The sequence below is a fragment of the Rhipicephalus sanguineus genome, chromosome 10, assembly GCF_013339695.2.
Source record: "Rhipicephalus sanguineus isolate Rsan-2018 chromosome 10, BIME_Rsan_1.4, whole genome shotgun sequence".
Taxonomy (NCBI): domain Eukaryota; kingdom Metazoa; phylum Arthropoda; class Arachnida; order Ixodida; family Ixodidae; genus Rhipicephalus; species Rhipicephalus sanguineus.
The window spans coordinates 131,606,498-131,633,647 of NC_051185.1; the positions used below are offsets into that span (position 1 = coordinate 131,606,498).

The 27,150-nt window shown below is 48.6% G+C and overlaps 1 protein-coding gene across 3 annotated transcripts in view; it reads left to right on the top strand.

The window, feature by feature from the left end:
* LOC119372459 (inactive histone-lysine N-methyltransferase 2E) overlaps nucleotides 1–27,150 on the top strand; it is a 533,413-nt gene that overhangs the window by 204,830 nt on the left and 301,433 nt on the right. For all 3 annotated transcript variants that reach the window (XM_049419603.1, XM_049419602.1, XM_049419604.1), the window contains one exon: nucleotides 997–1,074. In XM_049419603.1, the coding sequence (XP_049275560.1) occupies nucleotides 997–1,074 (78 nt within the window). The remainder of the gene's footprint in view (nucleotides 1–996; nucleotides 1,075–27,150) is intronic.

The following is a 27,150-nucleotide window of genomic DNA, read 5'->3' on the forward strand; positions in this document are numbered from 1 at the left end:
CTTTCGAGACCGTGGTTCCCAAGCAACTCGCATTAATGCCGCGCGGCGCTGATTTTTAAACTCGCTCTGTAGTTTCGCCTCGCGTGGTTTTGCTATAGTTTCACGATCGTTGCAGCAGATTGCAAAAATGTCCGGCTCCGGAACCGGCGCGCGCGTTGGGAGATAGCTGTTGCCGCTTCTCCGCTGCCTCTGCGGCTGATGTTATCGATGCATCAAATAGCAGGAAATCCGAGGACGACGACCTTTCGTTGGACCCCACAGATAAGTCGACTTTACGATTCTGCGTATAGGTCGACTCCGATTATAGGTCAACCCCCGAACTTTGGAAGGTCATTTGATGAAAAAAAAACGTTGACTTATAATTGGCAATATACGGTATGTTCTAGCGAGTCTACATCGTGAAATATTTCAGACTGGCCTTTATTACTGTTGTTTCGTTATTGATTTGTGTTCCAGGGGTCGCATCTGTCCTTTGTTACAAATGTGTTGTTCAAGTTGATGAAACTGGTCTTTTAGTACGTCGGGCCTCCCTTTTTCTTAGCCACTAGGTACATTTGCTTCAGTCTTTTTTTTCCCAATAAGAATGGGTTGCATTGTGACACGCTGCTCCCGTGTGATCTCCTCCCCAGGCGCATATTTCAGCTGTCTGCACATTTCTCTCTCTCTCTATTTTTGCTCTCGCAGCAACAGGACTCACCTGTCAATCATCAATATGCGGCATTGACTTGTGGTACCATAAGGCCGTAGTTTTCTCAGGTTTGCGGCAAAGTTGTGATTGGTTATTGCTTGGAAACATTACCCTTGAAGCTGCTAGTTACTAGACCTGACAAATCAGCATCTCTAATTACTTTCAGTAATCCAGAGTTTCCTGAATCTGTTTTTTTAATGTTCTGTTTATATTCAAAGATTTCTTTCAGTCCCTGTGACTTCAAATTAACAAATTTTTTACTGTATTGTGGTTGGCCGGATGATAATCAAAGTGTTTCCTCTGTGCAGCATCCATCGTGTGACCTGTGCGTGTGGTCAGGACGACTGCAGACTTCACCAGAGAAAGACCGGCACTGCTACATCTCCGTAAGCATTTTCTAGAATTTTAACTATGGCTGTGCAGTGCTCATGCAGTGTTAACATTGCCTAGTACTTCACATTGGCTATGTGTCGTCATTATCAGCAGCAGGCTATCTTTATTTATTTAGCCTTCCGAGAGCGCCAAAAAGGCATTGTTATACACTCAAACCTCATTATAACAGTCACATCTGCCACGAAAATAACTTCGTTATATCTGAAGATTCGTTATAAACGTCTGTGTGTAACACTGCAGCTAAGACAACACTACTCTTCATTTACTTCGTTATAACCGATAATTCGTTATATCCGTGTTCGTAATATCGAGGTTTGAGTGTAGGGAGCTTACATTCAAGGAAACCAAAAGAGCTACCAGTCAATACAAAACAGCCAGTGGAAGAAGTAATAAATTACTGCAAAAATAAAAAGGAAAGCAACTAATAGGTACCATTTCAATCAATACAAAACTGCTGTCATTTTACCAGAAACAATGTTTAATTGGGTAAAGCTGGGAGGCTAAAATCTTGCTAGATGTACAGCTTTTCCATGCATGCCCATAGGAAGGGGCTCGCACAGCCTCCTCCTGAGCACATTAGGAGTGCTCTCATGCGTTCAAAGCTGTGCCACAGCAAAAGACCACATGACTTGCTTGTACTGTTTCGAAGATGGGGTGCCGCTGAAGGCAAATAAAGTGTTTGTGTGTGTGTTATCTCGAACACTGTCTTTATGCTGCGCGGCGCTCAACGCCTTTGCTAGCTGAGCATGCGTGGAGCGGTGCGCTAAACGTAAGCAGGCGACAGTAGACGCTCGCTAAGCCTGAACCCGCGGTAGTCTTTGACTCCGGTGAGCATCAAGGCTACCACACACTAAAGGTAACCATGTGGGGATGCGAAGCAGCGCATCGGTCGACTTAAAGTTCCGCTCGTCACGGGCACCTTGCCCGATTCTAACGCGTCCTTGCAAGAGGAGCACACCATAAATTCACTGTAGTTGCTGTTGCTGTTACTCGTCTCGAACCCTTATTGGAGCACGCCACGTGGGTGCATCGCGCGTCTGCAGAATCTCGTTCCCCGACACCATCATGTGATTGCTGAGAGAGTGTAAGGGGGAGAGGCCACAGAGTCTATAGGGGTTACTTTGTAACGAACAGATCCGCGCGTGCGAGACTGTCCAGTCTTTGGATCACACAGCGCACTAGAGGAGTGTAGTTACTCGCTACTAGCGCTACGCAGCAGCCCTAACAGTCAGAGCTGTGACACCTAAGCCGTGGTTCGCGTTGAGTCGCGACCACGGCGGGTTTCAGGCCAGTGGTAACAGAGACGAATTCTTTGCCTGACACAGTTTATTATGCCAAAAGCTCCACCAACGCAACAAAAATACAGATAAAAACGAAGTGGCGGAGAAGTTCCGCACGACGACGTGAAAACAACAACAAAATGGGAAGCACACGAGATTTAGAGCGATAAGGCTCGACTCACCTCTCGTGGCTTCGCAGTCGGGCCCTGAGGCCGTAAATCACCTCACAATAGACCGGCCGTTGCGCAGGGGGTGATGGCGGCTGGGTGGCTCCCGACTCGATCAAGCTGTGGTCGTCACCGCTGCTCGAGTCGAAAGACGAGGCAGTCTCCAAGGAAGCGGCGCGCGTTCCTTAGGGTCTGGAGAGGAGTCTCTCCAGAAAAGGGGAAGGAGGGAAAACGGGGCATCTCGACTTCAGCCAGGGAGCAGGGCGCGAAGGGCTGCGGAGACGGCACAATGCCCTCTCCCACGCAACCCCCCTCGCCACTGCGCGTGCAAACGTAGCGCGAAGCCGAGGTGCCGCCGCGTTGAAGACAATGGGTTGCTTGTGCAACCCCACAAGTCTTACCCAGTCCCTTACACAGCCCCGAACGCGCTAGCGCGTGCCAGCACACGTGGTTCCCTTTAGTCGGAGATGAGTGGACGGTCGCCAATGGAAGGACGGACACAGCCCCGAGCAAAAGCTGCTTCGCATCTAAAACTCTGGAACCTTGCATCAACGCCGGCTACCAAGTGAAAATCAGATCTTCTCGCTTTTGGTGCCACTGCCTCAGACGATGCCACGGCTGGCTTGGATGTGACAGAAACGCACGTTTTGCTCTGGTGAGCCTTGACACTCTCAACACTCTGCTGTCCGATGTCAAGTACATAAGGCAGGGGGAGACAGCTGCGCATATTGCGCATTTTTGATACGATTCCGTTTTCCTGTGCCAAGCTGCTGAAAAAGCATAAAAATTGCAAAAATTGCGCTGAACTGCCCCGAAACGGCCTCACAAGCAAGAATTTTCAAGCCGGCGTCAGTTTCAGCCTGGGAAAACGTAACTTTAGAAGCAGCACCAGGGATACATTCGCAGAACATGTTAACGCGCCCAAGCGTGTCCTTCTACGCGCCTTTGTAATGGAGGCTTCTACAGTACTGTGATAATCGCCTCTGAGCGGTTGTAAATATGTGTGATCCCCCCGCCCCACAATTGCGCTGCCGCTCCGCTAGCTTGGTGCTTCTCGGTAGGCTGAGTGTTCTGGCGTTACTGTAAATTGTCGCGTAGTGAAAACTATCGAGTGGCATACGTAGCGTGTAGCGGGGTTGTTCACTCTCAGTTGCTTTATTGTGCATAGCTTGTCCCTCTGCCAGCTACGGTTCTGGTGTCGACGCTGCTGCGTGTGTTCTTCCGCAATGAGCAAAGGTGAGTATTTTTCCTGTGGATAGAGTGAATATTCCCGGCTACATGCATTAACCCCGTTAAAACATACCTGCCGTGAACGCGGCATAACTACGCATCAAACGGTAGTAGGCACTAACCACCAAGTTCAAATTTCCATCTCCTGGCTTGCGCCGACGTCACCAAGGAGGAAATAAATGCAGTGCCGCTGTATATAGTGCCTCAAGTGCGCATGACAGAGCCTTTTTTTGTTTGTTCGTTTGCCGCAGCGCTGATTCGGGCTCTCTCGTACGACTGTCCTGTAGCACATGGTGGTGACATCAAGGAGCGTTTCGAAACTATTACGCTTACAACGGCGCTACGCTTGCAGCGCCGTACGCGCGTGCGGTTGATGACTTAGTGTTTGTGCGGTCAGGTTTCTCGGCGCTCGCGACGCATTCTTGAAGGCAGTCCCACACGTGATGGCACAGAACGGTGGTGCAGCGCGCTTTTATCACCTATTAAAAGCGTGTGGTACACTTGACGCTACGCCACCAGCGCGGCCGAGCAGATAGCTGAAGGTGCTTTATCGTGATGGGGTGCATGCTTATAGGCATACGCAGGGTTCGTTCCCCTTCAGGGAGGGCGAAGGTTCATCGCAGCGTCCCCAATGCCGATTAAGTCAAAGTATGGGCGGTATGAGGCAGACTTTGCGCTCCTCCTCCCCCACCCCCTCCAAGAAGGGGAACACTGACCTAAGGAAGCTCTGGGGAGCTTGAAAAGCTAAATAAGCAGACCAGCAAAAAGTGAAAACAGTGATCTGCTAAATTGTATTGCTTATCTAATCCAAAGACCTACTGCTATGTGATTACAATTCTTGTGCAATCAGTTTTTTTTTATTATTTGAGAAGTGTGATGTTTGTTCTTTTCTTATTTTCAAATGTAAAGTGAACCTAGTTGGAAAAACTTTTTTTATCTATTTCATATGTTATTACCTGGGTTATATAAATTGCGAGGTTTGTAAAAAGGTAGTGTAGTTCATGCCTGGCGATAATCTCTTAAAAAAAGCTTTCTCCAAAGGCTGTTTGAATGTTATGTGTATTCTAAGCCAATTAAAATATGTGCTTGTTCCTTCAAGTTGCTACAAATTTGTTTTTTCAAGCTCCAGAAATGACATAATAAATGCTGCTAACTGCTCCGAAACAGGGTTCTCCTGCTCCTAAATTGAAATTTTGCTGCTCCCAAAACTGTTCCCAAATCGATTTCAGCCGTCTCACCCCTGGTAAGGTGTGGTGGCATTGTGTGAATGCACATAGGTGAATTAGCTAGAACATGTGGTATAATCTGCCGATTATGATACACACTAGTTTATTCTAAAAAAACAGGGCATGCAAACACGGACACAAGAAAGAAGTCAGGACACCACAAATGCCCTGATGTCCTGACTTTTTTGTTGTGTCCGTGTTTGCACGCCCTATCTTTTTAGAATGAATACCGTAAAAACCGGAATATAGGTCGAATTTTTTTTCAAAAAAACGCGATGAAAAGTCAACCCTCGTCTTATATACCGGTCATTGGCAGAAAAAAATGTGGAAGTCTCGCAACAAGGGGCAGCTGAAGTCAGAAGCCTCCATTGCCATCGTGAGCGTCGGCAGCGGTGGGCTGGCAGCACCATTGGGCAACGCCATTTTGCTTTTTCTTGTGTCAAGTGTGGCTGCTTCGGTTATCCGCTGTTTTTATTTTTCTGTTTCGTTCAGAAATGAGTGGTAGCCGACGTCAGTTTACGATAGGCTTTAAGAAAAAAGTTATCGAGTATGCCGAAGCGCACTGCAACCTGGCGGCACAACGGGAATTCGGTGCATTGGAGAAAAGCGTCCGATACTGGAGGAGCCAAAACAGGGCATCACATCCTGCAGCAACCAAAGAAAAACTTCGTTTCGTGGACGGTCTGCAGTGCACCTCAAACTGGAAACGCTACTCGCTGAGTTCGTCCGGGAGCTGCGTGCAAGGTCGCTACCCTTGACAGCGGAGTGCATCCGCATGAAAGCTCTCGAGATAGCGCTCGACTCTGGGCTCACGAGAGCGCAATTCAAGAGCTCGCCATCGTGGGTGCGCCGAATAATGAAGCGGAAGGGCTTTGCGCTGTGGCGGCGTACTTCCGTGTGCCAAAAACTGCCCGAAGATTTCGATCACAAGCTGGTCGAGTATCAGCGCTTCGTCATACAGCTTCGTCGACAGCGTTGCTACATGATGGGACACATGGGCAACGCTGATGAAACTCCGATCTGGTTTGATATGCCCTCAAACACGACTGTGACCGCTAAAGGATCAAAGCAAGTGAAGCTCTTGACCACGGGCAACGAGCATTCGCGATTTACAGTGATGCTCGCTGTTGTGTAGGGCAGGAGCACGGTGTAACCCGCGGCGGGCCGACGGAGAGGCCGAACGACGGGAGGGACAACGCAGAGACCAAGCTTCGGCGAGACTGACGGGAGACTGCTCTCCCGCGTTTATTGCAGGTGGTTTTAAGGAGGGGGAAGAATGGCTATTGGTCCGCGAGGCACGGGTCACATGACCGGCATGGCCACGCCGGATTGGTGGTAGCAAAGACACATGGAAGAGACCCAGCTCCACCCAGTAGCATGAATAGAGAGCTCAACTGCACTGGTGTCTTAGCATGTCACCAGGGGTCACGCGACACAACATCGTCCCGCCCTGGGAAGAATTGCATCCTTATACAATCCTTGAAGTATAACTGTGGTACATCAGCAACACTAAAAAAATTCACATTTGAGTTCCGATCGAGATGGCACCTGCAATAATGCAGAAGTTCAGTCCTAGGAGCACACATCACAACATATGTTACAGAAAGAAAAGTCACTTCACCAACACCAACACAAGTGCCAGCTTGCACTATTCACGAAAAGTTCACACACACACGCACTAGACCTCTGCGGCTATACTGCGGCCTCTAAGGCAGTATAGCCCCAGAAGACGCAGACTACTTTAGTCTGCGATGTAGTCCTCGAAGTGGGCTGGGGGCTTACGTGTCCGCTGTGGGCGACGTGACCCAGGCCCTGCAGGAAGACTGCGAGTTGCGCCTGTCGGGAGCAGACTTTGAAGACCCATCCCCATCTCTCCCAGAAGAACTTGGCGGATTGCGGCTGCCATGAGCCGATTCTGAAGACCCATTCCCATCACTCCCAGGCAAAAAACTTTGTGGGCTGCGGCTGTCTTGAGTCGACTTTGAAGACCCATTCCCATCTCTCTTCCCTCCCCCGTGTTAGAATTTGGTACATTTACTGTAGGTGAGGAGGAACACCCAGGACTTTCCTCCTGAAGGGTTGATCCTGGGTCGCAGGCATCGGAGTGTGCACTTCAGCTGGTGCGCCGTCGCACTGGACAGCCGGAGCACTAGGAATGGATTGCCGAGGCAACAGCTCTGTATTGGAAGTAGAGGGAAGATTACCCAAGTCATCGTAACGAGAGAGGAGATCTGCATCAGTGATGGGCTCAGAATGAGGCATTAACGGAAGGGATGCTGCAGCTACATGTGGAACGAGCGTTAACTTTGAAGCATTCCACTTCTTGCCGTCGCTGAGGAGGAACTTTGACTGATTGACTTGTTGTAATACTGTAAGGGGTTTGCTGAACCTGAATGGACCTTTCGTATGTAGCTTAACCTTTGCCTTATCGCTTACTTTAATCCGAGTTTGTTTGGCGCCCTTGTGCACATCTGCATAGGACTTCTGCTGCTTTTGCTGAACCTTTTCACGAAGTGCTGAAGGAGAGGTTTGTGGCAAACCCGGAAGCTTATGTTTACTGATGTCTAAGGTTGATCGCAGTTGGCGAACGTGAAGCAGAACAGCTGGTGAACAACCAGTAGTAGAATGAGGAGTGATCCTGTAAGACCCTAAGAACTCTGTGGTGCTCTGAATGACATCTTTCTTTTGCAGTTTAGCTACTTGAATGTGTTCCTTGAGGACACGGTTAAATCTCTCTATTAGCCCGTTCGCCTGCGGGTAATAGTTGGATGAGAAGTGATGGACAATGCCTCTTTCCTTTAAGAAATCCTGAAATTCTCTGGACGTAAACTGGGGTCCATTATCTGTAACTAAGGTTTCAGGGGACCTTTGCGGTTGAAAGCAGCATTGAGTAGCTTAATGACGTCTTGCATAGTGATTGAATTGGTAAAAAGGACTTCAGGCCATTTAAAATAATAGTCCATTAAAGTGATAGCATATGTAGGGTTAGGAGCTGTACGCAGAGGACCTATGATGTCCATACTTAACTGCTGCCATGGCTGCTCAGGCCACTGTACTGGCTGAAATGGAGGTACTATAGTTTTAGCTGACTTATCAACGAGCTGAGAGATGTGACATTGCCTTACAAACTTCCACACACTTATCCATGTGAGGCCACCAATAGTGCTCACCTAGCAGCTGCTTAGTGCGAACAATACCCTGATGCGACTCATGGGCTAACTGCAAGAAAGTCTGTATTAGGACATTTGGAATAACTACATGTTCGCCCCGCATCAGAAGTCCGTCAACAAAAGAAAGCTCTTCCCGTACGTGGAAGTAGGACATCAGTGCCGTGTCTAGAGTTTTTTTCTGGGGCCATCCCCGAGTTACGTAGTGAATGACCCGTTGCAATGCTTCATCAGACGCAGTAGCTGCCTGAACAGTCTGCTTGTCGACTACAGTGGTTACAAGTGAGACAATCTCTTCTTCCTGAACAGTGGAACTATCATTTTGTAATGGAAGCCTCAACAGTGCATCAGCTACACGGTTATTAGACCCTTTGCAGTACTCGATATGGAAGTTGTAATACATTAGCCTGGCCGACCATCTGGAGATACGGAGAGGACGTCTGCCTGAGTTACCTGCCGCTAGCAGGGCAACTACTGCCTGGTGATCCGACCTGAGCATGAAACGCCTTTCCCATAGATAGATGCGCCACCTCTCACATGCAAATAGACATGCTGATGCTTCTCTTTCGCCCACAGAGTACTTTCGTTCTGCAGGAGTTAAGGGCCTAGATTCAAAGGCAATGGTGTGTAACTGAGAACCGACAAGTTGCTGTAACACTGCACCCAGACCAACATCAGAAGCATCTGTCGTAACAACCACTGGCAATGAAGGATCAAACATTTTTACGACAGGAGCACATGCAAGGCGAGCTTTCACTTGTTCAAAGCTGCGTTGTGCATCTTCTGACCAAGAGAATTGTTGGCCCTGTCTGAGCATGTTGCGGAGTGGCTCAACGAGATCTGCGTAGTGGTGAAGGAATTTTGCGTAATACCCTGTAAGGCCAAGGAAGGACTGAAGGGTTTTCAGGCACGTAGGAGGAGGAGTATTAAGGATTGCCCGAATCTTGCTTTCCGTGGGCGATATACCCTCTGCAGAAATTTTCTGCCCAAGGAACGTTAACTCCTTCACCGAAAAAATACATTTCTGGTTCAGTTTCATGCCACTCTGTGCAATGCAGGTTAACACTTTCTTCAAAATCGCATCATGCTCAGACTTTGAGCTTCCCCATACTAGTATGTCATCCAAGTAACACGCAACATCATTACAGCCTTGCAAAATACTAGACATCATTCTTTGAAATACCGCAGGTGCGGAGGCTAGACCAAAACATACTCTTCTTAAACCAAACAATCCTTCATGCGTAATGAACGTATTTGATGGCGAATTCCATTGAGAGAACAGGAGTAGGGGCGCCGTGCAGTGAGGAGTGGGGGGCAGAACACTGAGAGCAGTGTCACTCGATCTGCCACTGGAATGCAGCACGCTTCCAGAGAGCAGGTGGGAGGGAGTAAAAAAAAACGAGTGAGGAGAAATGTTATGCATCCCAGCATCCTCTGCTGCGAAGCACGTGTTATCTGAGCCGGGCGGTCGGGGAAAGCACATGTGGCAGTGATCGGTAGGACGCACTCGCTTGCTCGCCATCCTGCAAAGTTGCCGCTTCCTACTATTACATGATGGAATCGCAAGCTCAGCGCATCCTATTTCTTTGATGCAACGTCAGCCACCGTCTACTACAGAAGTTAAAGTGAATTTGATTGCTTTTTTGCTTGTTTGAGCGCGCACGTCGCACATGCATTTTTGCGCGCGCGGCCACGCGTTTAGTGATTGTTTGTAGGGACCCTAGCCCACTAGTCTTACCGTAAAATGCCGAGCAAGCACCCCCCTTACGGAAGGATAATCCGACCAGATTTGAAGGGGAGGGGGGGGGGGGGGCTTGCCTGTCCCGAACCGAAATTTAAGATTGTCAAGTATTTCGGCAAGACGACGACGCTTTGCTGCCACCGTCCCCCGGGCATTTGGCGACAGGCAAGGTAGACGAACACTACCAGAATCTACCGAAATTGTTGGAGCCAGAGCACCACACACGCTTCGCTGCCACCATTGCCGCCGTACACGAGCAAGCGAAATACAAACAAGTGAGGAGGATTGTTGGGAGGGTATGAGCAGATATGACGTTAACAAGTCACGTGACTTCCTGCGTTCTCCGCTCACTCCGCTTTTCAACGGGGAGCAGACTGAACTGCTCTTCGCTGCTCTCAGCGCAGCAAAAGCGCTCTCGCTCTACCAATGGATGACGGTGCTCCAACTCCTGTTCGACCACTGAAACACGCCGGCTCTGAAGAGAGCACTTTCAGCGTGCTTTTGAGTGCTCCTGCTCTCCCAATGGAATTCGCCATAAGTCTCTACTAGATTCCTCTAGGAGCAGTTGGTGGTATACTGATGCTAAGTCCAATTTAGAAAAGTATGACGCACCATTCAACATTTGAAGCAGTTCATCCACATGGGCAGTGGGAACCCGTCGATGACGATGGCCTTGTTCGGTTCTCTCAGATTGACGCAGAGGTGGATGTCCCCGTCTTTCTTATGGACGACCACGAGTGGCGACACCCATTCGGATGCCGACACCCACTCAATGACGTCGTTGTCTTCGAGTCGGCGCAGCTCGCTGGCGACTTGTTGCTGGAGCGCCAGAGGCAGGCGACGCAGCTTGGCGGACACTGGTATGATGTCCGGCCGCCTCTTGACCGGACGTTTGGAGCAGTCGGTGCTTCGAAGCGAAAAGCATGTCGAAGTCCTTCATGGTCATTAACGATGCAGGGGCTCCGGTGTCCACCAGCAATGACGTGTGGCTATGTCCTCTGACGACAACAGGGATGCGCAAGTCCCTTGGGTTAGCCGGCGCAGCTTGCACGGACAGGACTGTGGCAGTACCGGAGTCAGCGTCTTGGACGGGGGCAACTTACTGCACCGTCGTTTACGGCAGACTGCCACGAAATGCCCCTTGATGCGGCAAAATTGGCAAGTTTTGTTTTTGGCTGGACAATTTCTGGAAGTCGCCAAATGCCCTAACTTGCCGCAGCGAAAACAAGGGCCAACTTGAGGCTTGGAAGCAGGCTGACCCTCTTGGCCACGAACGCCGTCCTGGAGGCACGGTGACGAGCCCGCGTAGCCATCTTGGACGCGGCCGACCCGCCATTTTGTGATGCTGCTGCGAAGCCGCGTGCGACGCGCTGGACGCTACCGCCGTCCCCGGCGAGCGAGCCGAGTAGCCGATCATTCTCACCAAATGCCGTGTTGGCTTTGTTGAGCGCCTCCAAGTCGCGTCCGACTTCTTCGGCTTTCTGCAGTGTAAGGGCTTCCCCGTACGACAGTAGTTTGCCCCGTACATGTGCGTTGGCGACCCCATGAATTACTTGGTCCCGCACTGTGTCGTCGTAAGTGGCGCCAAACTTGCACGAGAGGGCTTTCTCCTTGAGAGCTGCGACAAATTCGAGGAAGGTTTCGCCGAGCAGTTGTTCGCGGCTCGCGAACAGGTGCCGCTCGGCTAGCACGTTCGTCGTCTCTGCAAAGAGCCCGTCCAGGAATTGTAGCAACGTGTCGTACTTCGTCGTCGCCGCCGCTTCCGTCGTCGACACTGCACCCGTGGCCAACGCTGCCGGTGTGCTGGTTATGCATGGTGCATTTTGGACGCCTTGCACTTCGAGCTGCTCCTGCGCGGCGAACTACTTGCGCTGGCCCTCAACACCGAGCTGATAAGTGCTGACGCACGTCTTTCGTCCTCCCAGCCGCTTCCGCCGGCCGCCTTCAGGTGTACCTGGAAAATTTTTTTTCCATTTCTGCCACGGAATAGGAGGCGTGCCGGGCACGTCGAGGAATGGAGGAAGGGTGGCAAAAAGGGCCGCCCTGTGTGCAGGAGGTAGGCAGTAGGCTCAAGCAGGAAATTGGCGTCGTAGAGGGAGCCGGAGCGGAAACAAAGAAAAGTCAGGTCGACGCCAATGTAGCAAGCAGGAAGGACAAAGCACCGACGTGCAGGAGAAATGTCACTCGAGGTAACTGTCACCTACGTCGTGCTCTTCCTGGCCTCGCCTGTCGTAGTAGCGTAGCAGTTCAACTACCTCGTCGCCATGTGTTGTGTAGGGCAGGAGCGCGGCGTAACCCGCAGCGGGCCGACGGAGAGGCCGAACGACGGGAGGGCGCGTAAAGTGACAACGCAGAGACCAAGCTTCGGCGAAGCTGACGGGAGGCTGCTCTCCCACGTTTATTGTGGGTGGTTTTAAGGAGGGGGAATAATGGCTATTGGTCTGCGAGGCACGGGTCACATGACCGGCATGGCCACGCCGGATTGGTGGTAGCAAAGAGACATGGAAGAGACCCCGCTCCACCCAGTAGCATGAATAGAGAGCTCAAACTGCACTGGTGTCTTAGCATGTCACCGGGGGTCGCGCGACACAACAGTACGCACCCGATACGTTTACATCGACGTGCGGCAGCGATAAAACGACCCGAGGAGAAGACGAAACTTACTGGCAGATAGCTGCTGATGTTCCGGGGAGGTTTGACGCACTTTCGCCGTCCGTACTGAAGCCTGGCGAATCGAAGTCGTCTTCCATGCCTGTGCTGCTACCATCATCCAGAGATTCCCGCTCAGATTATTCAGAATTCGTCGAAATTCGCCGTTTCTGTGGAGCACCCACGAGCGACGTCGACGCGAAGTCTGAAACAATGAGCGCTCATCTACCCGACTGCGAACGAGCTTTAAAAATCTCCCCGCAGTGGAAAAAAGAAACTCTCAAACAAAACTGATAAAAGACATGTTATTTTAGCCTTTGTATTGCGTTAGCTGTCCAGAACCGCTCAGAGAGTACCAAAACTTGAACTTGAAGTCATCGATAACATAATATTGATGGGAATAGGGGTGGTCACGAAAGTGTTAAGAAAGCTTTTGATACAGTTTCTCACTCTCTACTATTGCAAAAATTAGAAGGTTACGGAATCGCAAATAAATCTCTCAAATATTTTTCCAGCTATTTATTCTCATGAAAACAAATGGTAGTAATGCGCGATTATTACTCAACATACAGCACAGTCACTAGCGCAGTCCCACAGGGATCCGTGCTCGGCCCTGTGTTATTCTCATTGTACATTAATGACCTCCCTACTGCTCTCCATAGCTCAAACGCTTTGATGTATGCAGATGACACAGCTTTATTATTCACAGGGGACACTCTCTCTGCACTGCAAATAGATGTAACGGCTGAATTAGAAAGGATTTACTTGTAGTTTGTAAAAAACAAATTAACATTGAACAACAAGCTGCGGAGGTTCATCGGTAAACCGTGAATCTTCCGTGAATTCTGCCCAGTACATCATCACCGACGTGAGATCGGGCGCGTTTACACTAAAGGTTCGATGAGTTATGACGACTTGCAGCTCACTTTAATTTTACATGTACGCTGTGAATTTTCATTGTTTAGAAAACCATTGCTTTAGAAAAATGTGGCGTCTTTCGTTAAGCAGCTGGCGTCTTTTCGTTTTGCTTTAGAAACATCTGGCGTTCTTTCGTTTTGCTTTTACAAAACATCTGGAGTCTTTCGTTGGTTTATTTCATCAATCAACGGCGTTTTGAACAAAATTTTTATTGTTTAATCACGCACAGGAGAAATCTCACCAGGCACTACCTTGGAGGTAAACAATGGCTGCTAATGGGAATGAGAGGCAGAAGAAGTCGGCTTTTAGCTAACACTTACACTTCTACTTCTACTAACGTTTCCTACTGGAACATGCCAATGGCTGCTAATGGGGAATGAGAGACAGAAGAATTCGGCTTTTAGTTAACGCGCACGCTGCGAATTTTTTATTGTTCAACAACGCACAGGAAAAATCTCCCACCGGCACCACCTTGGAGGTCAAAGCGTAAGACTTGTTACGGACTACGACTACTACTACTACTACTACTACTACGACGACGACGACTACGAGGGACGAACGGGTGCCGCCTTAAGGAGCTTCGCCCCTAAAAACAATCGAGGGACATCGGTGCATGAAAAAAATTCCACGTATTCCAGAAGCGTGGCAGCTCATTCCAAGCAAGAGAAATCGAAAAAGGCATACATTTTGAACCAGCCGCACCGTGGGCGCACTGCTTTGTGAAGCAAAAAGACAATGGAGAGATATCGGCGAATGCAAAAAATTCCACGTATTCCCGAAGTGTGGCAGCACATCGAAGAAAGCGCACGTTTTAAACATACAGGCTATGCCGTACATGTACGATGAAAACCCTTTGGTGCCTGTTAGTTGATTCCGTACATGTACGGCGAAAACCCTCAAAGGGTTAATGGGTACGCTGCTGGTTTTCTGGTTAAGTTGATTTTTCTCACTGCAATGACATTATAAAACCCTTTGGTGCCTGTTAGCAGATTCCGTACTTGTACTGCAAAAACCCTCAAGCGGTTAATGGGTACGCTGCTGCATAGTGTTTTGGTTAACTTGATTTTTCTATTTGCAATGACAGGGTTTGGTGCCTGTTAGGTGATTCCGTACATGTACGGCGTAAGCCCTCAGAGGGTTAGTAGGTACGCTGCTGGTGTTCTGGTTAACTTGATTTCTCTATTTGCAGTGACATTTTAAAGCACTTTGCTGGCTGTTAGGTGATGCCATACATGTACAGCGAAAACCCTCAAAGGGTTAATGGGTACGCTGCTGGTGTTCTGGTTAACTCGATTTTGTATTTGCAATGACAGGGTTTGGTGCCTGTTAGGTGATTCCGTACATGTATGGCGTAAACCCTCAAAGGGTTAATCGGTATGCTGCTAGTTTTCTGGTTAACTTGATTTTTCTATTTGCAATGACATTTTGACAATTGTCGCTCACAGAAACTGTATGGGCCGTGCTCGCCTTGTGAACCAAGGCATTGGACATTGCTAGTTGGTACGTTGTCAAAACGGATAAAAACCAGCGGGAAACAAAAGGTACGGTGAAACAGACAAGCTGGCCTTGAGACTAATGCTTCACAACAATGCACATCCTTTATATAGCATTGAAGCCAGTGGATGACATTCTTTCATGGGAAGCGCTTGATTAATAGCAGTTCTCTGACTGTGAGTCTTGCCTCCTTGTTGGCATTCCAGCAGCATGTACAGTTTGCACACAAATAAAAATATGCACCAAAAAGTTAGACTGTACTGCTCCAACATAATCCCAAACTTCGTTTTGTGTGCTCTAAACCTGCTCCATCACACAATTTTTGAGCTCCAAACTTGCGTCAAAACACAATTCCTCTTCATAAATCTGCTCCAAAAACGCCTTTATCACGAACGGGCCGTCAATAAAGTGCGCGCGGCCACAGCAGCGGGATAACACGGCGCCAACCGCTCGCCCAAGAAGCGCGAACAACGAAAAAAAGAAGTATCAAAAGACGCCGCTGCGCTGCATCCTCCTCGCCCACTAACAGTCTCGGACCAAACGCTGTGGCAGCCTCGATGCTCACCGGAGCCGAAGACTACCGCGAGTTCAGGCTTAGCGAGCCACAGGGCCGCGTCTACCGTCGCCTGCTTACGTTTAGCGCACCGCTCCACGCACGCTCAGCTAGCAAAGGCGTTGAGCACCGCGCGGCATAAACACAGTGTTCGAGATAACACACACACAAACACTTTATTTGCCTTCTGCGGCACCCCAACACACAGTACAACGTCCGCTCCCGGGGCACGGGGAAGCAACGGGCTTCCCGCGCAGACGGTACACCAAAGGGGACTGCGAGCACGTCGCAGCTGGCAATGGCGAGCTTTAACACGCCGCTCGAGAAAAGGTCCCTCACGGCTATGCTGCGCACTCTCGCGGTGACCACTGAGCCTGGTCGCGAGAGCTAGGCCAATCTCCGTACGCGTGGGCCTCCGGCAAGTGCAGCTCGGCATGGTACGACCGCGCCAGAGCACTAGGCACCGCTTTTTGGCTTCACGTACCACCCGGAGCTAATACTGAGGTAAACATGCCTGGAAGGATGCCGAGGCACCCAGGCAGGCTACATACAGTCCGGCAATTCCAAAAGGGCACGTCAGACCAGAAGGAAACGCGTGCTTACCCAGCGGCGCCCGAGGAGAGAGAGCGTTCGTCCTGGCTTGCATGTGCGTCAGTCACGCCGAATCTCCGCCTCCGAGACCGCGTGCAGCGGCACCACGAGAGCCGGCGCGTAACGTAAGATGACGCCACTTGCCGTCACGGGAGAACGGGAGAGGGAAAGGATTCGCGGAACGGCGGAATGCCCGCACAGTGGTTTCGGGTGTGCCTCGGATCCCCACAACGCCCGGCAAAGCCTGGATCTTTCTAGAGGGAGAGGATGACACATCACCGAGCGACGCCGCCGTGAGTAGAACCGGCAAGAAAAACCTCGAACATTCCTTAGCCTTGGCTGTACTGCATGGCGAAGAACCCTCCCGACGCGTCTGGAACCCGAGGGAGAAAGGATAAAAGCGTGCTACGACGACCAGCGAGCAGTGAGTGAGTGAGTAGTCGGCCTGGAGATGAAGCTATGCTGAGTGTGGCTCCGTCAGCCAAAGAAGACGTGTTTATGATGTTGTGCGGTCAGTCGATCGTCGATCTGGAAGAATCTGATGACGACGCCATGTGAGCCGTGCGACAAGTTACGTCAACGGAACGAACAACAACAGACAGCGCTGGAGTTGGCGTGAGTGTTTCCTAGAAGAGAAGCATTAAAGTACCGTCCAAGAATTGTAGACTAGATACGCCGTTGAATATTCAGGACTTTAACTGTTCTTGAATAGTTGTAATGCATGAGATTGCATGAGTAGCGCGTGATCTGTTCGTTTAGTTCCCATTGTGTTAACACCATCTGTGTTAGATTGTGAAGTTGTAACTGGTACCAGCCGAGTGTGCACGTGTTTGTGATGTTTGTACTGCCTTAACTGAAAATATATTTTGTTTGTATTATCGACTCTCGGCTCTGACTCGGTCTTTGGACCACAACCGGCGTTTGCTGGCGCACTAAAAGGACCAACTCTAAATTGTCCGCTCTTTCGTGGTGCGTTTCGGGGGGCCGATACGTCCGTTCTTGGAATCCGCCCGGCGATTGCCTTCCCCCTTAGCGGGATCAGTGACAGCCTTTTTCCTGCTCCAAAAATTTCTCCAAATCCTAAACAGGCTGGACTACCACTGACTCCATAATGTCGGCATTGGATACCGATTCTTTGCTTTGGCTAGCTGGTGCTGTCTTAGTGTCGTCTTTGCCATCGGCGTCCTTGTCGCTGTTACCCTCATCACGATCAATGGCGTTGACAATGTCATCAGTCATCAGTTCAGCTGACGTGCATACTTTATTGTTGTAGTGCACATAATCTTCAAACGCCGCCAAGGCAATTATGGCGAGTCTTTCTGCGACTTCTTTCCAGAGGTCACTTGCGTCCCATTCTTCTTAAAGCCCCCGAAACTTCATTAAGTAGCGACACTCTTCTCCTCTGCCCTGATTCCTCCTCGGTTCATCCTTTCGCGTTCCCTCTTCAGTCGCGGTGCCGCCTGCACCGCTACAGCGTAGCAGACATTTGGCAGAGTGCGCACGGCGAGGCAGTGCGCTACAAGCACTCGCACTTGCAGTCTGGCTGCAAGCATCTTCATTTGCGGCGCAATAATTCTCTCTGGTGGGTTCTACAAATGTATTAGCTGCACTTTTCAATTGTTTTGATAACTGTTTTGCAGGGAAATTGTCTAAACTAGCGCAACGGTGGCCCACATATCTGAAGGTACTGTGTACACTACAGTTCAGCGCTTAACTTTTGTAAAGAGCCCATATCACCAGGTCCTATTTTGAATCGTTGTAAATTACACGTTCAAGACTGAACACTAACGTCACGGTATACAGCAAACCCTCTGAAACATAGATAATTTTTGCCGATCATGCCAAGTGAATTCGCAGGGTGTATCAGTTATGACACACGAAGGCTGGCACGAAGAATGAGTGGCAGCCGCTCCAAAGGTTTGCAAGGGTGTTACAGCTTCTGTACTGCTTACGGGCCTATGTTTGTAATAAACTCATACAAACACACATGGGCACCAGGGCTATTATGTCTTTAACGCATCAACGTAAACAGCACTATGTGCTGCAAAAGTGCACGTGTGTCGGGTGACGACCACGCCAAGTGTCTCGGTCAGACCGCAAGGTACATAATAGCTTCACTTCACTTCACTTCACTTCACTTTTATTTCCTTAAAGGCCCCCTCAAGGGGGGTATTACATAAGGGGTGGGTTTACAATTGGGTGACATATATACATAATAATAATATATACACAATTAAACATACACAAAAAGTATACATGATATATACATTCATAAAATATACACAATAACCACATTTGCATATAACTAGTAGCCACATATAAACATAAGAATAAATTAGTGCTTAAGCTTTTCAGCAAATGATGATGGGCAGGTGATATCGACGATAGGACGGGGCAGGCCGTTCCACTCAGTCGATGAACGGCAAAAAAAGGAGGCCGAGAAGGTAGTAGTGCGGCTGCGTGGACGGGTTACTTGTAAGTGATGCCCAGTACGAAGGGAAAGACGTGTGGGTGGGGCCAAGATGTATGGTGTCTGATGAAGCGAGCTGTAATAGAACTTGTGAAAAAGGATTAGTGAATCAGTGCGGCACCGGGATGACAGTGAATCTAAGCCAGATCGTGTCTTCAGTAGTGATACGCTTGTGTGATAAGAGTACGATGAATGAATGAATCTTGCCGTACGTTTTTGGACTGCATTGATGAGATATGCTTGATGGGGGGACCATATCGGGGATGCGTACTCAAGTTTCGGACGTACAAGTGTTTTAAATGCTAGTAGTTTGATGTGAGGGGGTGCATGACGTAAATGGCGTTTTAAGAATCCCAAGGTTCGGTTAGCTGAGGCAGTAATGCGCGACACATGAACAGACCAATCTAAATCATATGAAAGGGTGACACCAAGGTACTTAAATGAGTCTACTTTTTTCTAAGGGAGTATTGCTGATGTTATAGGGCATATAGGAGGGCTGATGGCGGCGAGTGAAACACATTACTTTACATTTATTCGGGTTAAGGGTCATGAGCCAGTCGTTACACCAGTGTTGTACTTTGTTAAGGTCGTCCTGCAAGACACTGTGATCAGAGTCGTTATTAATTGCGCGATATATGGCACAGTCGTCGGCAAACAGACGGATATGAGAAGAGACATGAAGGGGAAGGTCGTTAATGTAAATAAGGAAGAGTAGGGGACCCAGGACACTTCCTTGCGCGACGCCAGACGTTACGGGGAGGGGTGCGGATGTAAGATTATTGACATGCACTGACTGATGGCGGTTAGAGAGAAATTCAGCAATCCAGTTTAGAATGTTTGGGGGCAAGTTCAAACGGGACATTTTTAGTAATAGCCGTTTATGAGGTAACTTGTCAAATGCTTTTGCATAATCGAGAAAAATAGCGTCAACCTGGATGTTTCTGTCGAGGTTAATGTGCAAGACATGGGTGAAGATGGCAAGTTGCGTTTCGCATGATAAGCCTTCGCGAAAGCCCTGTTGGGCAGGGTGAAAGAAGTTAGCGGTGTCTAGGAAGTGCATGATTTGGGTGTAGATGACGTGTTCCATTATCTTGCAGGGTACACTTGTAAGAGAGATTGGCCGGTAGTTAAGAGGTGAATTTTTATTTCCTGATTTGTAAATCGGAACGACCTGCCCACTCTTCCAGTCGGTGGGAATACTGGAGGATGATAAAGACTCAGCGAAGATTGAATATACGAACAGCGCAACTGACAAGGACAGAAGAAGGTAACAACACGCAGCGCTGTGTGTTGTTACCTTCTTCTGTCCTTGTCAGTTGCGCTGTTCGTATATTCAGTTATGACCTACCAACTTGCCCAAGTTTCCACGCTTCAGCGAAGATTAGTTTCAAGTAAGATGCGCACACATGTTTTGTATTTTTCAACAGTTTAGAATTGAGACTGTCTACCCCGGATGCTGATGATAACTTTAGTTTTTCTATGATTAGCATTATGCCATGTTCGGTGAATTCGATGGGTGGCATGACAGACTGTAAATGTGCAGGCGGTAACGGACCGGCAGTGGCAGGTTCAGTAGTAAAGACAGATGAAAACACGACGTTAAACGCATCGGCACACTCTTGGTCAGTGATCACTAAGTCATTACGATCTGTGAGGATGATAGTTTCAGGTATCTTGGGTTGCAAGATTTGCCAGAATTTTTGGGGGTTGTTATTTAATACACTGGGTAGGGTATCATGGAAGAAGGAGCATTTTCCGCGATTAACAGCTACGAGGTAGTCTTTCTCTGCCTCATAATATTTGCGCCACATCACAGGAGAATTGTGTTGTTTTGCGGAGTGGAATAGCCTTTTTTTCTTGTTTTTTAGGGTTCCTAACTTTTTTGTGAACCATGGTTTATGATGATTGGCTCGGACAGTTATAACAGGAATATGTTTAGAAGCAAGTTCAGTAAGTTTGCTATGAAATATCGACCAATTATCTTGAAGTGTGCGGTTGTGGAATTCGGAACAGAAGATAGGGTAGAAGGAGACAAGCTCGTTGTTGATCGCGTCGTAGTTACCTTTGTCATACAAGCATATTGTTTTATCCCACGATTCTCATTTCGGAAAGGCGAAAGCAAAAACGGCATGAATCACTTTATGATCACTAATTTCTTTAAGCTGAGTCATTGTAGATAAACTGGAAGGATTGTTAGTTAAAATGAGCTCTAGAATGGTGGCTGAGTCCTGCGTGACACGTGTGTTTTCCGACACAAGCTGAGTTAAGTTATAGTTAACGCAAACATCAAGAAAATTGTTTTCGACTTGGCATTGTGACGACGGTGGATTGTCATTCCATTTAATATGAGGCAAATTAAAGTCTCCGAACAGCAAAATGTGCGCGTTGGCGTATCTTTTTGTTAGTGTGTCTAGCACACAGTTCAGTTTATCAGTAAATTCACTATTAGCTCGAGGGGGACGATAGCACACACCAAGTAAGATATCTTGCGGGGTTGAGCGAAAGAGCAGCCATAACGTTTCAAGGTCACTTGGGTTAGCAACGACCGAGCAGGCCAACGTATCCTTAACAGCGATGAGTACGCCACCGCCCCAGCAATGCTGGCGGTCGTTGCGGAAGACATTGAAGCCGGGTAGATCATCAAGAACCTCCGCATCGGAAATACCATCTGTTAGCCATGTTTCGGTGAGTATTAGTAAGCTACATCCGGATGGGAGGACAACGCTAGATATGATGTCACGTTTGGGTAAGAAACTGCGTATGTTAGTATAGATTGCTGAAAAAATAGTGGTAGGGCCAGGCGACGTTGTCCGACGTCGGGTTGTTTGACCCCGACGTAGGGATTGCTATTTGGATTCTATTACGCATCTTGTATTTTCGTCGTAGAAGTACTTTCTTGAACCTATGAACAACATTTTGTAGCGCAGTAAAAAAGGGACCGATTTGCTCTTTGCAAATGCAATCAGATGTTTATGCGCGTTTTGCACAGGGCGAGAAAAATCTTCGCCAATTCTATAGTTTGTGCCTTTTAGTTTGCGGCCATTGGACAAGACTTTTTCTTTGATCTTAAACAACGAAAATTTCATTATTATGGGGCGGTTGCGACCATTGCAGTGGCGGCCGAGACGATGCGCACGCTCAATATGCTCCAGGTTCAGGGTTATGTCCAAGTGATCTGCGCAGAACCGAATGACTTTTTCTTCTACTAGAGCGGCAGATTCAGATGGACCTGGGTCGGAAATCCCGAAGAAAATTAAGTTATTTCTGCGGGCTCGGTTTTCAGCGTCGTCGATTGCGATTCTATATGAGAGATAGCTCGCATCGTCTCAGAAGCGTTTGCTTCAACTGATTCGACCTGTCGCTGCAGGGTTTCTATGTTTTGGCAATGGTTCTCGACAGAGTTCATCCTTTTGGTAAGCTCAGATATTGTGCTGTTAGTCTCGACCAGCTCGCTTTTCAGAGCTTTTATCTCGGTCATTAATTGAGATTGTCCGGCAGATAACTTCTGCAATTCGGTTAGGATAGTGTTAAGATTGGGACCAGGGTTACTTTCAACGTCACCCGAGAGCAGTAACAAGAGGCGCGAGACACGAACACACTCTACGGCAATCGAAAGCAAACACTGGGGGCTCGGTAGCAGTACCAAAAAGTAGTCACTTGATTTTTTTGCAAAAAGGCTGTACGAATGACTAACCTGCATGTTGAAAAGAAGTGGCTTAGTCGACTGTTTCGTGGCACAGCCACCGAGCCCACAGGTGGGCGCGCAAGGGTGTTGCTCTTTTAAAGCCGATCCGGTGGTTGAAGTAGGTGACGTAGGCAGCTCCCATGAGGCAGTGGTGGTCAGGCTCGCGCCGGGTGTCACCAATGGAAGCTGGGGTGTGGCTGGCATCGCTTGACGAAGGACAACCGGTGCGTAGCCAGTGCGTTGATCCACGCAAGATGAAGGTACGTGCGGGACGGTCGAAATGGTAGCGGGCAGGGCAGCACAGATGAAAGCAAAAGCGAACACCTGCATGTTGAAAAGAAGTGGCTTAGTCGACTGTTTCGTGGCACAGCCACCAAGCCCACCAATAGCAACGCAAAGACAAAGGAAGACCAAACTTCCAAAAGTTAGTACGTGTTTCAAGATACATAATATACTTTTTTATCGCGAATACACAGCGTTGCCGTCAGCAATAAACACCGTCAGTATATTACAAGATGAAGATTAACATCTTTTAAAAATATTGCGCTGTGCTTCCGCACCCCACGGTGGCGTTGCATTACTGTGCGCTATTGCAAACGGCATACGATGGCCTGCGATCAGCGAAAAGATGTGTGCAATGATCTACCAAACAGCTCCATCCATTTTATGGGCTCCGTAACTCTAGCTATGTGTGGTGGAAAAGCAGGAGGCAAGCTTTCTTGGTTGGACAAAACAGAATCAACATGTCCGCTCTGTTTCAATGCATCACAAAGACTGGTTTATTCGTTCTCTATTTACAATGCCCTACTACAGAGGGAAGTGCAAAAGAACATAGAGACACAGAAACACAGAGTCAGCAGAGTTTATTTGTGCACCCCACACGTACAAGGGACTTGACAAACAGAAGGAGATAACGCTTTCCCTGTGTTGGGTGATGGTCCCTCTTGCTTTCACCGTTTTCTTTCATGGGGTTGGCATGTTGGTCGTAAAAAATGACGGTATCAAGGACACTCTCCGCTCCGCCTGTATTTTTCGTCATCTAGACGACTCGTCATTTCCTCTGAATAGGCCTCCCAAGCTCAGCCAGAGGGCGCTGCGGCACGTTTCGCTGCCTATCTGGCGAAAACTGGTCGCTTGTCTCCCCGCACCCGCCTTTTGACTGCGTTTTCCCCACACCTTCGCGTGCTGCTATCTGCTTGCCGTTCACGTGCAGCCTTGCGTGTCGCTTGCTCTGAACGTTTAAAAAGACTCTGAGATCGATAAAACATTCTCACGGTGGTAATTTCACCAGAGGAGAGCGGTGAGATTTATGAGCGGCGGACTTTTGCGGAACGGAGCAGGTCATCAGGGACGATGCTGTTTGTATGAGCGCTACTTGCATGTCGCTGGGACTGCGCTGGCTCTGTAGTTATGTCATCAGTAAAACGCACATTCGTTGAGGCAGTCCTCTCTGCTTAGAGTTTTCAGCAAAAAACCATCATGCTTTTGCGTGCGTTTGTCCAGCGCTCGACTTTCGATTGCTTGGATGCCAAGTTTGTCGTGTGGCTTTAAACTTATTATGAGCTCAGTGTGAAGAGCATAAATTTACGTCTGCCCTGTTGAGTCTTTGGCAGCAATGCAATGCGCAATGTTTAGTTTGAATGGCGTTTCACTTTTGCCGAGGTTTGCATCGGATAAAAACAATGTCTGATCGTAAGTTTAATGCCACCTTGGATTTCTTTATAGCTCCCATTGACAGCATAATGATGCGGCGTGAAAAAAAAATGTTTCATGCCCGCTTCGACTATGCATATTTATTGCAGCGGCGCATTTCATTTCGGATAATATCGTTGCCTGATCATGTACCGTGTTCGCTGATTCGAATGTCGCTTTAGTTGTTTCGACAGCTTGCTTGGTCAGCATCATACTGTGCAATATCCACTGGGATCGTGCATGTTTATGATTACGCCGAGATTTGTCCCCTTGATAACTGCATCTGATTTCACAAAGCCATAAAAAATTTTATTGCTGCCTTGGTTTTTTTTTCACCTCGTTTCTAAAGTGGAAGCTGTATATTGCCCGCGGCTCATGCGCATGCAAGGCTATAATATTTTACTAGCCAAAACCACGATATTATTATGAGGCACGCCGTGTTGGGCGACCTCAGATTAATTTCGGCCACCAGGGGTTCTTTAACGTGCACCCATAGCTTAGTTTGGCGAACTGCCCTAATCCACTCTTGACGACTCTGCTCCTCGCATTGCTTTGATTGGAAACGGTAGAACTTGACGGGCAGTTTTCAGCTCTGCGGTATTTTTAAACCTTTGTGGCAGTTCACAATGCAGCAGGGATGCATGCTTGCTTTCCAAGGCGACGAAGGGGGACAGCCATAGCGAGAAAAGCGTGGAGAATCCCACTTGCGCGCGTAATGGGAAAAGCTAGGAAGCGCGGCCCGTGCGAGCTACCGGAGATTACCACTCTCTCCGCTGGGGTGGCAGATGGCGCTGCGCAAACTTGAGCGTGGGAGGCCTATTGCGAGTCGCTGCATTTGCAACCCCGAAAACGTGTCCCCCCAAGTTGCCCCTCTTCCTTCTTTTCGCTCCGGGGTGTTGCAATTAATTAACGCTTCTCAGAAGGGGGGGTCGCTTCGACAACTACAACACTAGCTCCAACGGTTGGCAGCGCACGCTGACTAGAGAAAACAAAAGAAAAATTAAAGGGGAGGGATAAGTGGGGTGTAAAGTGAAGGGCAGACATGGCATGCAGACTATGTACTCTAGCACACACTGCCTTGTGAAGATTGCGTAGAGATGCCTGTTGGGGCCTTTGCTCTGATCGAGTCTCGTTTGGTGGCACTGATATTCCGTGGATGCACGCAGCGTCTGTGACACTGATTTTAAAACATGCGCTTCTCAGCAAAGCCATTGACGGTGCCGTACACAAGTTAATATTCATAAGTTTCTTTCGTTGATCTGCAACACCGACAAGCAGATAATAATTAATCATGCTCTCTCATGCATGTGCGACGTCTGTCTGTTAAAAAATGTGTATATTGAAGTTCTCTTTGGCAACTCTAGCTTATAAAGCAGGCGACGAACTAAATTGCACGGGGAAATAAGAAGTGAGGTTTAAGAGCGCTTTTGAGCGCGGGTCATTTCCAAACCAGAGCGCAGTGCTGATATTGTTGACAAAACAAATTCACGTTCGTACTTTTCTTTTTGTTCAGGTAGCCAATACATTCGATTAAAATCAGTGGTACCTTGGTGCGGGCATTGTCAGGGCTCCTTTGTTGCATGAACAGCACACAAAGCATTGGGAAGTCATCGCAGAGCGAAGACAAAAAAACCAGCAGCTAAAAAAAAAATCTGAAAGGCTGCAATATGTGACTGTTTTTGTTTTCACGCCCAGAAAAACATGGCAGTTCGAGCTTGCGGGATTGTCGACTGATGGCGCTGCACATTTTGAATATCCCCAATTGAAGAGGATGAATGCGACTGAGTACAACAATCATTCATTCGTAAGGTGCTTGCATGGGGCCCTGTGGTTCACTTATGTGCTCATTGGACGAAAAAGAAACTGCATTTTGGCTGTGCACCACAGTCGGACATTGAACTGGTGCCGGAACAGGAATTTCACAGCTAAATTTTTCATGCGATTTGCATGGACCTTAGAATTATTCGACATGCTTACACCACTAAAGCCAAGGGTACTTGAGTCAACCTGGGACAGTTCAGTAAATTGATTGCAGTATTGAGTGCCGTCTTCAGACTTCAATTTCATATTTTTATGCACGAACCTGTACTAATACAGTTGGTTATAAAACACTGTTTGCTGTGGCACAAGCACTATAAGCTTGCTTACAAAACGGTAATTGCTGCATTGTAGAATTATGGTGAATTCCATGGGCAGATTCGGAGCACTTCCAGTAGCAGTTTTTCTGCTTCATTCGGAGCAAGTCTGTTCCATTCGCGGATTGAGAGTGCTCACTGTATGTTTCATTGACAGATCTGGAGCAGCTCCTGCGCCAGATTCACTCCACGGAGCAACTCTCTGTACTTGGCAAAAAGCGGCGGATTCAACCGGCAGTTGCAAGCTCCACGCGCATGTGCAGAGCGTGGTGCACCGTGTGCGCGATATGATGTACTGTCCGATCGCGCCTGTCCTCTCCGCTCGCGCCTGTGAAGGCGAAAATTGGCGAAAACTGCGCGAACTGCGAGGAATGCTGGGCACTTGCGAAACAGATGTGCTCTAGCATCCCCTACTGTTTGCTCTGGCGAGGGTGCTTGTGTTCCATTGGCAGATTTCCTTCGGTTGCTCTCTGTTGCAGCGGAGTGCTCCGGCGTAGAGTTCGTTGGCCACTCCGAATCCGCCAATGGAATTCACCATTAGTGCAAGGAAAAATGGTACAGCACGTTTTCACCTGGCACATATGAGTGTTGCAATCCGAATGGCTCAGCCTTTTGCAGACCCCAGTACCCTCCAGCTGAATAAGTTAATCGGTCACCTCCTGTGGAAACTGGAATGGGCACCGACACAACTTGGTGGACACTGGTGGAGTGTCCGGTTGACGACCACGTTGATGTACTGAGTTCTAACCCGACTAAGGTCGTATGTGGATGGATATCTGAACGGTACGTTCGAAGATGGTTTAGCGGCTGCAGCGTGAGCACAGTAAAGTGTCTCGTTGAAGATCACAATGCTTGAATTGCATCCAAGACCAGAAGAGAGTCTTTTTGTAACATAAAAGTTTTGCCTTGGCACTGTGTGGTTGCATGGAAAAAAGCAGAGTTGCTTTTCACCTGCTCTGAATAATTCTGGATGACCAGGTGAGACTTCAGCATCTCAACTCGAGGAAATTATTTCTCGAAGTCACAAATATTCAGCAGGGACACGACAGCTCCAGTGTCGACCAGCATATG